This window comes from Apium graveolens, chromosome 3 (genome assembly GCF_009905375.1).
Source record: "Apium graveolens cultivar Ventura chromosome 3, ASM990537v1, whole genome shotgun sequence".
Taxonomy (NCBI): domain Eukaryota; kingdom Viridiplantae; phylum Streptophyta; class Magnoliopsida; order Apiales; family Apiaceae; genus Apium; species Apium graveolens.
This window is the reverse complement of record NC_133649.1, coordinates 2,324,676-2,337,825: the sequence shown is the minus strand read 5'-3', so window position 1 is coordinate 2,337,825 and position 13,150 is coordinate 2,324,676. Positions and strand designations below refer to the sequence as shown.

The 13,150-nt window shown below is 32.9% G+C and overlaps 1 protein-coding gene across 1 annotated transcript; it reads right to left on the bottom strand.

The window, feature by feature from the left end:
* Positions 1–482: 482 nt before the first annotated feature.
* Positions 483–5,490, bottom strand: LOC141711397 (amino acid transporter AVT6B-like). Its single transcript, XM_074513822.1, has 5 exons — positions 5,051–5,490; positions 3,315–3,467; positions 2,192–2,395; positions 1,118–1,583; positions 483–812 (listed from the first exon to the last, which is right to left on the bottom strand). Exons 1-5 carry the CDS (start codon positions 5,412–5,414, stop codon positions 674–676), a joined length of 1,326 nt encoding a protein of 441 aa, XP_074369923.1. The 5' UTR covers positions 5,415–5,490; the 3' UTR covers positions 483–673.
* Positions 5,491–13,150: the final 7,660 nt, after the last annotated feature.

Genomic DNA, 13,150 nt, shown 5'->3' with positions numbered 1-13,150 from the left:
GGGGAGTACTAATTAGTGTAATTAACAACCTGAAAAAAATACCCTACCCCTCTTCGTATAGAGGGAGCCGGTATCTCCCTCACTCCTTTTCGCGGGATGTCAAGGGTACTAACCAAGGTCTTTATGGGGGTGTCGGGTATGTCGAGGCCTCGAGGGTACTAACCAAAGTGGGGATGTGAGTGTGTTTAACTAGTAAAAATCGTTCTCATAAAAAAATATGATGATACAAAACTGGAATAATTATATCGAGGGTACTGACAAGGGGGTACGTGAGTGTGTCTAACTAGCAAAAATCATTAGTATCATAAAAAAATATGATGATACAAAACTGGACTATTTCGATGCTTGCTGCACAAAACTGGACTATTTCGATGTTTGCTAACGAGTTCGACAAACCCCTTGCTCGAAATCTCAAATCTCAATGATACAAGCTGTGTAAACGAAATGCTTTGGTTACATCTTACATCTTCAGACATGGACAATTGATCCAAACACAAAAATGATCAGACTTGCTTGTTTCTCTTTTACTTCATGGATTAGCAGCAACATTGCAACAAATTTTAGTCACTGAAAAGTTGGGTACTGAATAGTTCACCCAAGTGAATGACTTTGTCAAACAAATATGAGAACTAGTTTTGCACAACAATATCAATTACTTCTGCCTTTTTTAATACTAACTTATATAACCATTTCTGTTTCTGTATATGGCATAAAGATCACTGGAGATGGCTACAGTACTTGAAGATACAGCCAGCAGCATCATTATCCAGGGTATTAGTTTATCTTTCTTAACTGCGCTTCCATTAACATCCCTGCAAAGTACAAAATAAACTCATAAATGGTTTGTTTTCGCCTTCACGGAGTTGGAAACTGACTGGGGAATAGACAAATTGGGGGGGGGGGCAAATTGACTGGGTTTGGAACGCAAGGGAGATTCATAAAAACAAGCTTTAAAATCACTCATCCACTTCTCATCTTAAATCAACTTATACAGTACGAAACTTCTTCTTTTTTGGATTGCAGGTGATCATCTATATGACTATATTATATTAATGATGAGTAGATGGGGACTGGAAAAAAATTTGGATATAATGAAAAGTTTTAAAACTTCTCTTACCTAAGAGCAACGGCTGCTGGAAAAATGTAACCTACCGCTACAGTAGCTGTGGCACCCGTAAACTGAAATGCATCCCATATGCTAGGCACACAATTTGCTCCTATATATATGAATCCCATGAGAGCTACAGTCACTGAGAAGAACCTTCGATTGTCAAAGATGAGAGGAATGGCATGAGGGAAAATGAGGCCATCAAGGTTGAGACGGAGTGAATAAAAAACAATAGGAAATACGAGCATCACGTGGATGCCATAGCTCACTCTCACTAAATCGTTGAGCATTGAGCCATAAGGAATCCCCAAATCGCCATCAAAATTTGCAAGTATGTCATCCAAAGTTTGATCCCCAAACAGAAGGAATCCAAAGAAGCTAGTTGTGATGTACACTGATGAACAGAAAACAATTGATGTCTTCACTATGGACTTCATTTTCATCGGATCATTTAACTCATTCTGGATGGGGTGAACTGCAAAAAGAATTAAAAACTGTTTCATAAATTACCAAAAAATTTAACCGTGTTGTACTATATCAATGCAGACAATATAATAACATCCACAATTTGAAAGCAAATTTAGAGAAGGAAAGAAAAAACCTTTCAAATCTTATTTCTGGAAGATTTAAGAAAGTATCTACAATCTTACAGCTCTAATCAACACAGTAACTTGAGCCTTCCTAAACAATCTCTCATTTGTGTTCACTAGAAAAAACATGTTTCTATTTTTTGTGCAAGTTAATTTTTATATAAAGGAATAATTTTGCACGCATTGATTGGACTTTAGGCCCTTACGATGTCCTAACATGAAACAATTCCTAGAAGTCATTGCTAGCTTGGTATCTCAATCTAGAAAACAGAAAATTTAAATTTAGACAATTATATTTTTATTCTGTGAGGTATCAGATATTGCAATTATGTTTAACTTTTTCCACAACGGTCAGAATTTCAGGCATCAAATACTGATTTGTTCAAAACCGAGTAACCACAGACAATATATTGTTTAATACTAAAAAGTTTTAGTCCTATGTTATAACTGTGCGCAACAATGAGGTGGGCTGCAGTTTGGGTTTCAAACTCACTGTTGTGGTGACAGATATAAGCAGTCACGAGTATAGGAACAGTTGTGAATAACTTCCAGAAAGATGCCTGGTCATCAAGTTGAGGAAGCAAACGTGGCATACCAATGCTTCCATTCATTAATTTTAAGATTGCAACTCCAGCGATTATTACCACAAAGACAACGGCCAATCCTACCGATAAAGCTGAAGTGTATTTCAGTGAATCTAGCAAGCACCAAAAAATAAGTTATCAGTGATGATCCACAGCAACATGTTCTGGTACTTTTGCCAGTACAAATGAAGAAGTAATAAAAAGAATAGTAGCATTGAAAAAGTGACTATAAAGGAATACACTATTTGTAAAAATAAAATAAAATCACACATTTTAATTATCTGGACTATGTTTGCAATATATCAATACTCAGAAAAAAAACTGAGACATTCACTTTTAGACATTCTATCCTCTCCTAGGTTCAATTAAAGGCTTCATTATTAACGAAGAAGTTTTCAATAGATATTATCAGTCTGCAATATATATCATAATCTCCCTGCATGATGCAACTAATACCTCTAATGCAATAAGGTGTCACAGCATTAAGGCTAGAACCTCGTTTTCTAGTCTTCCACAGTTCCACTCATTGAACATGTATGACACATGAAACTGTGTCTCAAGTAGAGTAGACAAGCATACCTGTCGACCTCGACTCTGGGAATCAGATGATTGCTATCACTTTAATATGAACAATTATTGGGATGTTCTGGCAATAAACATTTAAAACCAAAGACAGCTTTTCTTCCCCAATTTAGTCAACAGAAATCTCATCCCTTTAATCTTCGCTAAATGGACTGAAAACTACGGGGTTTCCCCAACAATGATGATTTCTCATTTCTTGAATTATAACCATATATAAAAAAAATCCATAATGCTAACAAGTGTTTATTTATTGTTTTCAGATGCTAGTACGACTTTGTTTAAGCAGTCCAATGAAGTTATGGCTTCTCAGAGTATTATATCTCAAATGGCAAGACACCTCATACTTTTTTTTTGGCTAAAATTGACACACCGTATTTGAGATTGCTCAGACTAGAAATTGCATAATACTTGACTGAAAGAAATGTCATTAGTGGAAGGTATGTAACTCACCAACACGCTTGAATGATATCAGAGGAGCAAAAACAAAAACAGTGGTGAAAATTAGTACGAAAGAACGTGATGTCCACCACCAAACACCAAACCATTCTTGCATCAAACCAGGATGTTGCACATCATCTGAAAATGTTCCTGATAGAACATCACCTACAATAAATGACAAACAGTTTCAATCTAATTTAGCAAAAAAAACATCACTACCAATCTGACTCTCCCTCAAAAAAATATTAAATGCCAATCAGACTTCAAATTTCATAACTAATCTTTAAACAAAGTGGAAAAAAGAATATTACAACATCCTAACAGTTCTGCACGTCAGCCCCAACAGAGTTCACAAAGTACCTTTCCACCATTTATTAAGAAATTCTTTTGCATATTAAGTATTAACATAACAAACATCATGTGATTCTTCTTATTTTACAAAATTAGTATTCGACATGCCTTGTCACATTAAAACCAACCCAACCACATACAGAATGCGCTTCTAATCCTAGACCAAATAAGCCAGTCATGCTTGATGCTACAAATATCAACACCATAAATCCTTTACTAGTTTTAAAAAAAATTGCTAATGAAAAATGCTAGAGGTGCCAAATTAGATACACAAATATTTAACAAACCACACGTTTCATATCATAATTGGTTATAACTTAATTAAATGCAATGCACCCCCGCCCGATATCAACCTATAAAAATAAACATTTTATACTGCCACTGTGCCACATCACTGACGCCACGACATTCTGTAACAATTTTGGCACGCAATTTGTTAACTCTAGCGTTACTCATTCTTAAAATCAGACATAACCAACAACCCCCCTAAAAAATTAGCAATTCAACTCAAACTCGAGTACTCGAAAATCGTCTTAGTCGGTAAAAAAATTATCTAAACAAAACAAATATCACATGATTCTTCTTGTTTTACATAATTAGCATTACATGCCTTATCACACCAAAACCAGCTGAACCACATCCAGAACGCAAACTTCAAAGCCTAGAATAAATAAGCCAGTCATGCTACATTCTACTTACATACACATAACCAGCCATTTACAAATCCTTTACTAGTTTAAAATCGTATTCCTAGTGAAAAATGCTAGAGGTTGCAAATTAGCTACAAAAATATTTAACAAATCACACGTTTCATATTGTAATCGGCTACAACTTAATTAAATGTAATGCACCCCCGCCCAATATCAACCTATAAAAATAAACATTCTATACTGCCACATCACCAACGCAACATCATTTTGTAACAAATTTTGGCATCCAATTTGTTAACTCTACCATTACTCATTCTTAAACTTAATATATAAAACATAATTAACAGTCCGCCTAAAAAATTAGCAATTCACTCAAACTCAAGTACTCGAAAATCATCCTAGTCAGTAAAAAAAATAGGGATTTTTGCATAAATACCCAAGTTGCAGAAAATATTTGCAAAAATACCGATCAGCCTCGTATGCAACCACATATGCAACCATTTCAACCTCGTATGCAACCACGTAAGCAACCATTTCAACCTCATATGCAACACATATGCAACCAGCGGCCGTATTTTTGCAAATATTTTCATAAAAGTGGTATTTTTGGTAAATTCCCAAAAATATTATCTACTTACAAACACATTCCGAATATTCATAAATTCAATCAACACAATAAAAAAACAACAAACATAGCAAAAATAAATTACCTAACAAACAAAAGTGACAACCATCATCCAACCATACCAATTATAATCATATACGCTACAAGCATGCCGAGATTATTCACCACAATACAGATCTGCAACAACGTCCTTCCACCACCTCCAAACGCATCTCCAACTAGCGCACTGTAACTCGAAACCTTCGAGGCTCTCGTAAATCTCAAAATCAAATCTATCGATGACTCCGTTAGTAATGCAACCAACACAATCACGATCAAACCAGGGATCATACCTAGTTGTTTTAAGGTGGCCGGTAAGGCCATGATTCCGGCGCCGACGATCGTCGTGGAGAGATTGAAAACGGCGCCGTAGAATGAAGCGCCGGAGTTGATGAATGCGTCGTCGTGTTTTTGGCTCCGGCGAGATTTACGATCGGAGGTTGGCATTTTATTTTTGTTGGTTTTGGAAAAATGTGTGTGTGGAGTGTGTGTTTTTTATGGGATTTAGTGGGGCCCTGTGGTATAGTCTGGTCTAGTTGATGACACGAAGTGACAAATATATGTACAATCGGGAGCTGGTTTCAGTTAAATTAGTTGGAGATATTCGAAAATCACGAATTTTATCGATTAATCATCCTATTACGAGATATAAGATATTCATGACTCGATTTAGAATGTAATAAACTAATAATTTTTTAAATTAATATATCAAGTTTAATAAATTAATATTATTATATTTTTTAAATAAACCAAATTAATATTCCCAAATAATTATTTCGATTAATTCCTGATAATCCGATTATCGTTGTAATATATATTTACCAACTCATTCCGACTTCCATCTTTTAAAACATTGTTCGGAAATTTTAAAGGATTTTTTTGGATTATAAAAATCCTAGTGTATTTAATTTGGATTCTAAAAAATTCTTTAAAATCTGATGATTTTCAACGGGAATTGAAAAAAATCTTTTAAAATATGGGATATTCAATTTAAATTTTAAAAAGTTCATTAAAATCTGGTGGTATTCAAATTAGATTTCAAAAAATTAATTAAAATTTGGTGATATTCAAAAGTCCATGGGTTTTTTTTTGTATTTTATAAAATTATAGATTTTAATGAATTTATTACTGTCTTTTTTATGTTTTCAGAAATCTTAGCAAAATCTTAGAGATTTTGATGGTTTTATAGAAATCATTGCTCAGATCAGCAAGAGTCTACGAAATTTATTTAACATCCGCGTACAATTAAAATCAGCGAAAATCAGTAACAAACATTCAAAATCAATAAATTATTATAAATTCTCTAAAAAATCTGAATTGAATACATACTCAAGCAATATGTTACTTTGATATACTTTTTAATCATTTTTGGGTACATAGAATGCTCCATTTTTTATGGGTACTTATTAAGTGCATCTATCTTTTTTCTTTTTCTTTTTTTAAGAATACCGACATTACAGAAGTTTATCAATAGTTGTAATATCCGGGACATAGCGGGTAATTATTTTTATTGATAAATAATTATTATGTGGTTATATTGTGATTTTTGGTGAATTATCTGATGATTGATGTTGTTATGTGGATGTTTATATGCGGTAAAGTATAAGTATGTTAATTTTATTATGTCCAGAATGAAATATAAATAATTAAGGTATTTTTTCTGGTAATTTTTGGAGTGTTATATGATTTTATATCGATTTATGAATTTATTAATTATTTTCTGAATAATTGCAAAATCATTTTCTAAAGTTGTGAATCGTCCAACCTCAACCGTTTTTACGTTTTTAAAACCCGAAACTCTTCAGAAAACTCCTTTTTAACATAATCTAGTAATTCCGGACATTTTCCATGTTTTGACTTTTTTGATCCGAATTACGGTTTGACCCGTGCACGGCCCGCCGCTATATTTTCGATACGCTAACCCTTTTCGATAACATTATTTTCATACAAACCGTTTTATAAAAGCTCGGTTTTGATAATTATCCAAAACAGGATAATGTTGATCCAAAACAGGATAATGTTTATCCGATAGGATCGTATTTATAGTTACTTAGCGGCTAAGTAACGTATTTATCGATCCAACACGATGCAGAACGTACTAATATTCTGTAAATATAAATAGCCCTTTTCTTATTTCATTTTACGTGTAAAAATCATAATCAGACAGTACAAACCACTGAAAACCAGAGAAAACCCTATTAAAATACTGTATTCTTGAAAATCAATCGCACAAACGAATGCATTATCGAACTCCGATTCGGGCGTGCAATATATCAAAACGAAGCTCTCGAAAATCTCTTTCTGAATCAACCATCTATTTTTGTGCATAAATTAAGGTATTTTTCTTATTTAATTGTTTTAATTCAAATTATTTATGGATTAAATTAGGAATTTTTGTTCTTCATAGTTGATATGATTTGATGATTCCATCGTGTAGATAATATTTTTCTGGTCAATTTGGTATATTATATGTCAAAAATAGAGTTCAATAACATAGAGAAAATGATGTTAGATTCTACAAAACTGAAAATAGGGTTTATGTTCTTGAATGTTTTTAATTCGAATTGGGGACTTCGTTTCTGTTGATTCTGGGTTGAATTAAGTGGTGTCAATCGACATATCGTGTAAAAACAAGACGATTCATATAATCATCTGCCTTTATGGACGCCGGAATCGGTTGATCGGAAAACCTTCGAATTCGTACCGGACCCAACAACCCACCATAGATTAGTCCGAAAAAGCTAGCGAATGGTACACATTAGTTGTTGACCTGTATCTATAAAGGACCCGAACACTCTTATTCTTATCGATGTGAGATGTTACAAACACCCCTTGTTATAGGATCGACGTCCTCGTCGATCTCACCAACACACAAACGGAACCCGGTAGTGCGTCTACACTTCCGGCCGGGCAAAGCTCTAATACCATGTATAACATCCAAGCCTACAACCGAATGCGTACCGAACCCAATGACCCACCATAGGTCAGTCCGAAAAAACTAGCGATTTGGTACACATTGGACCTGTTTGGCCACCACCGAATAAGCGGCTTATTGACTTATAAGCCCGTAAGTACTTATCGATGAATGTTTGTCGACCCAACTTATAAGTTGAATTTACAACTTATAAGCTGATAAGTTGAATGTTAGTAACGATGTACTTTTTCTCAACTTATTTTGATTTTTATTTTTTTTTATTAATTTTAGTTTTTAAATGTTAAGTTAATTTAAAAGTCATGAATTAAGATAATAATATTTAAAAAATATTTATTTTAGTTCATTTAAGTTAAAAAAAAATTTGACTTATAAGTAAAATTAACGAAACACATAACTAACTTATAAGTATTATATACTTGTCACTTTTAAGTCACTTATTAATTTTAAGTCATAAATTATTTATTTTAAAATTTCCCAAACGGGCACATTAGTTGTTGACCTGTTTCCATAAAGGACCCGGAGACTCTTATTTTTATAGACGTGTGATGTTACACATTGTATAACCGTTGGTGTTTGAGTAGTATTAGAACAATGTAACTATTTTCTATTTATAATTGTATTAAGAATATACTCATTCTAATAAGATATAATTTTAACCGTCTATTTTTTATTATATCAAATCAACAATTGAGATTGTTTTGACGATACATGACTAAAGTTTTGGATAATAAGTTCCTTACCCTTGTTATATATAAAGGATATAATTTATATTATATTATAATTCAAATTATAATACTAAAATTCAAATTATATAAATTAAAAGAGTCTACTTCTACTCCGACAAAGAATACTAACCCGTACAAATACAGAACACCCGAACTAAACTTTCAAGTTTATTTAAATTACAACCAACAATCGACACCCTCTAAAAAAATCAAGAACGTTAGATTCCCTCAATCCATTGACCTAATTACAAAACACTCAAAGAATCGACTATGGAAGTGAAAGTTTGGTTGATAGTAATATTTAAAATAAATTACTCTCATGAATAGATAAATATCACAATATTATAATATAAATACAAATTGTTATAGCCACAATTTGGTATTGGATTATCTCGGGTCAAATACGGGTCAATTGGAATTGAATTGGGGCAAGAAGATGAATAATTAGGTTTTGGTCTACATTGCATGAAGCGAAGACGCACACTGTATATGTAGGATGCGTCCATGATTGTGTAGGCTGTATTTTGGGTTGTCATGTAAAGAGATGAGGAGGAAGATATTGAAAGGAGGAGGACGCGCCCAAGGCGCATGACGCGCCTTGATAAGTAAAAATAATGGGATGAGCTGTACAGGTAATAAGGTTGCCATGAAAGAAGAATATGTGTATTTTACAAGGGGAGGACGCGTCCTGCCTTCTGGAGATGCATACTTTGGGATGGTTGAGTTTGTTCTCATTCAAGACAAAGCAAATAGAGATACTTGGAAGATATAACAATATGTGGAGTTCGTAGCGTCAGGACGCGCCCAATCTTCAGGACGCATCCTATGTGTGAAGAATGGATGATCAAGAGTACTCTTTGAAGAATTCCCTTTTTGAGACGGTCAAGGAGGGGGATGTCCGTGAAAAGCTTGAAGGCCTCCAGGGGTATGCCTGATGATTGAAGACCTCCTCCTGTATTCAACGGGTGCCCTCGTTGGGGATGCGGGGTTAACTTTGGTGTGTGCTTTGGGAACTCTGTTTTTGTATTCAACGGGTGTCCTCGTTGGAGAACTTTGGAGTCATCCTGCACTTTGCACCCAAGAGCTTGGGATCACCTGTCCTGCTATCTGGTGGGTTATCCTCATTCGGGGGACAGGGACTCGTCTGGCATTTGGGGTGAACCGTGGTTATACCTGCGTTCGTAATTCAAGGGAGATAGTTGTAGCGGAATGTTATCCTTGCGCAGGGAGATGCATTATCCGTGAAGTCCTGCGATTACAAACGAGCCTTGGGCCTTCGCGGTTGAGCCTCATAGTTGGACATTCCTAAAGCTAGCGGAAGATGGATTCTGGACCGGGCCTGGGAATAAAAAGTCTAAGCCCATTAGATTTCTTGTTTTCCAAGAACTACGTGGGCTTGATTCCCTATAAATAGGGATACGTAGGCAAATTGTGAGGGGTCAGAAGCGAGAGCCATAAGTAGCCACCACCAATCCTAAGCAATCTCAGCCCCCAATTTATCACAACCACCACACTCCGCTCACTTTTCAGGCGAAGAACCACCATCGTAGATCTTGATTCCGGTGACGAACCTCAAACTTTGTTGATACCAAATTCCTCCGTCAACACAAATAAAATCATAATCCGTTTAATGGTCTTAATTTTAAATAAAATCTTAACAAAATTTAACCATTTATCCAATCTTCTATGAAAAATAAAAGAAACTAAATATAATTTTTTGAATTTCTTGCTTCGGGTTAAAATAAAATAATAACTTCTATTAATCCGTCCAAAAAAAAAATACTGTTGAATGAGGCTAAAATAAAATAAAAGTTTAATGAGTAATTTGTCGATCAATATAATGATATGAGGCTAAAACAAACTAATATATAAAATTTATTCGGTCCAAAATAATATTCACCCGAGTTAAAATAAAATTAAAAACAATCTGAATGTAATTAGATATGGTTAACATAACGGGTATAAGGCTAAAATAAAATGATGTATAGTACTTAAATGCGCTAAAATCAAAATTAAAAATCAAATTAAAGATAATTCTTGTGCCATTGATCCAACCTAAAATAAAACCAAAGTGTACCTAATTTGTTGTTAAATATAATGTAGATTTAGAAATGAGTATGGTAACGGGATCCGCCCTTTATAGCCGATATATTAAAAGTTTGATAGTCGATCTGTTTGTACAATATTTGAGTTTATATGATTACGATTTTTTCCAAGTTTCTATAGTGTTAATGCTATTTTATTAAAATGAAACTAGAGATAAGTCGTTAGTCAAGATAATAACGTCGGATTAAAACAAATTAATATATATTATTTCTCTGGGCTAATAAAATTTATGGAACTGATTTGTCACACAACAAAATTAAAATAAAAAATAACTAGACAAGCTGCAACTTAATAATGTGTATGTGGGCTAACATAAAAATTATACCATTGATATGGGATTAAATCAATTGAATTAAAATAAATTTAAATATAATTATTTAGATTTGATCGGTATAAGAGGTCTTGTACTAATAAAAAGTAATATATACAACTGATCCAGACTTAAACAAGACTACAATCAAACTAAAATAATTTGCATACTATTAATTTCAGCCAAAATATACATTTTTATTAAAATATAATTATCTTTTGTGATACTTCTATCAGTATCAATAAAATTATATATTTCAATTACTAATATAGTTTTTTAAATACCACTTATTTCAAAAATATAACTAACTTATACACGTGTGTGTATTTATGTTTATATCAAATCAATTGTATGTTAAATTTTAAATAAATAATTTTAATATCTTAAAATTTTTACTTAAAATTAAATTAAAAAATTAAATATTATTAAAAATAATCAGTGAATCGCACATATTTTAAACTAATTACATATAAAGAGCATCTCTCTTTCATCTTTTTTAATTGACATTGCAAAAGCGTTACGAATAAAATTAGAATTAAAAAAAATTATTTTAATTGTCTAAGTGTCTGTTTTATTAATATTATTAATGGCGCGTCAAAAGAAAATATTAATGCAGTTACTATATATATTGGCACCTCGTGAGAAAATAACTTGGAGATCCCTGCCATTTTCTCTTTTTAAGAATATTGACTTAAGTGTTAGTTTATCCGTTTCACTGAAATTTTTACATATTTTTCGCACGTATTACAAGGTTATTATAAAATATATTTCTTTAATTTATATAATTTATTTTTAGAATTTGTTTTTTTATAAAAATTTAAATATTATATTTTTATTTAAAAAATATATTTTTAAAATTATTTAAAAACCAAATTTTAAGAAATTCTTAAATTACGTGCCGAATCCACCGTGGGAGTACCAATTTTCCTGTATTAGGACAACCTATCTCGTTAAAAAATAAGTTATACTTGTACGTAGAAGTTGCATACAGTGATTATTAAATATCCCATATATACTGCGAATCAATTTAATATAAAGTTCATTCATTCCATATATACAAGTCAAAGATTTTACTCTTCCTTTCATAATTTATTCATACCATATATCAAGCTGCATTTTCTTGGTATATTGAGAGTACCTGTATATATTATTCTCTCATCTCATAACAAACCTGCGCTAGGGTTTTCACAAAACTTGTTTCAATGGCAAACGCTCATCACAAACACAATATTAGTTCTTCTCAAAATTTTGGTTCTTACCGTTATCAGGTTCTCATGCACTCATGTTTATGTTATCCTGTATTAAGTATTTATGTCTTTTGTTTTTGGTTAAACACACTCATGCACCCGATTTGTCTTTCGACAAGGTTGGAACACTGATCATGTTGTCGCTACACCAAGAGGCGTTGAGTTGAGTACATATATGAATACTAATTGTATGTTTACATTGTCAGATTTCCGTATTTAGAGTAAAGATTAACTGTTGCAAGGATTGTCCCAAGAAAGTGAAGACAAAACTGCAAAATCTCAGTGGTACTTTTTCTATTTTATCACTCGATAAAATAAAATAATATATTAATAATAATTGTTTGTATCCATGTTACCCGGATTCGATTAAAAGTGTCCGGTTTATCTAAAGACTCGGTAATATTTTTGAAAAATTACATATTTTAGGCCTAAAATAGGTGTCTGAGTGTTCATAGTCTCGTGTACGAGTTTTAAGTGTCCGATACGAGTACTTGATGAAGATCGAAGAGTCGGGTAATATAGTTTTGCACATATGTTATTTGATCTGGTGTGTAGTAAACTAGTTATTAAGTTTGTGAATACAATGACATAAGACGATAGAAATAATTGATATGTTTTAATGGTGTAGGTATTGATACAGTGGAAGTTGATGAAAAAAATAATCTGGCAACAGTGAAAGGCACAATTGATTCCAGGGAAATCATCAAGAAACTCGAGAGCTGGGGAAAAACAGCAGAGCTAATGCATGAGAGAAAAGAAAACCTCGCTTACAAGGTCGAAATGATTGACGATGATGAAGAAGAAAAAGATTTACCTAATGACTCGTTTCATCACAAGGATTCTTCCTTTTGTCACAAAGA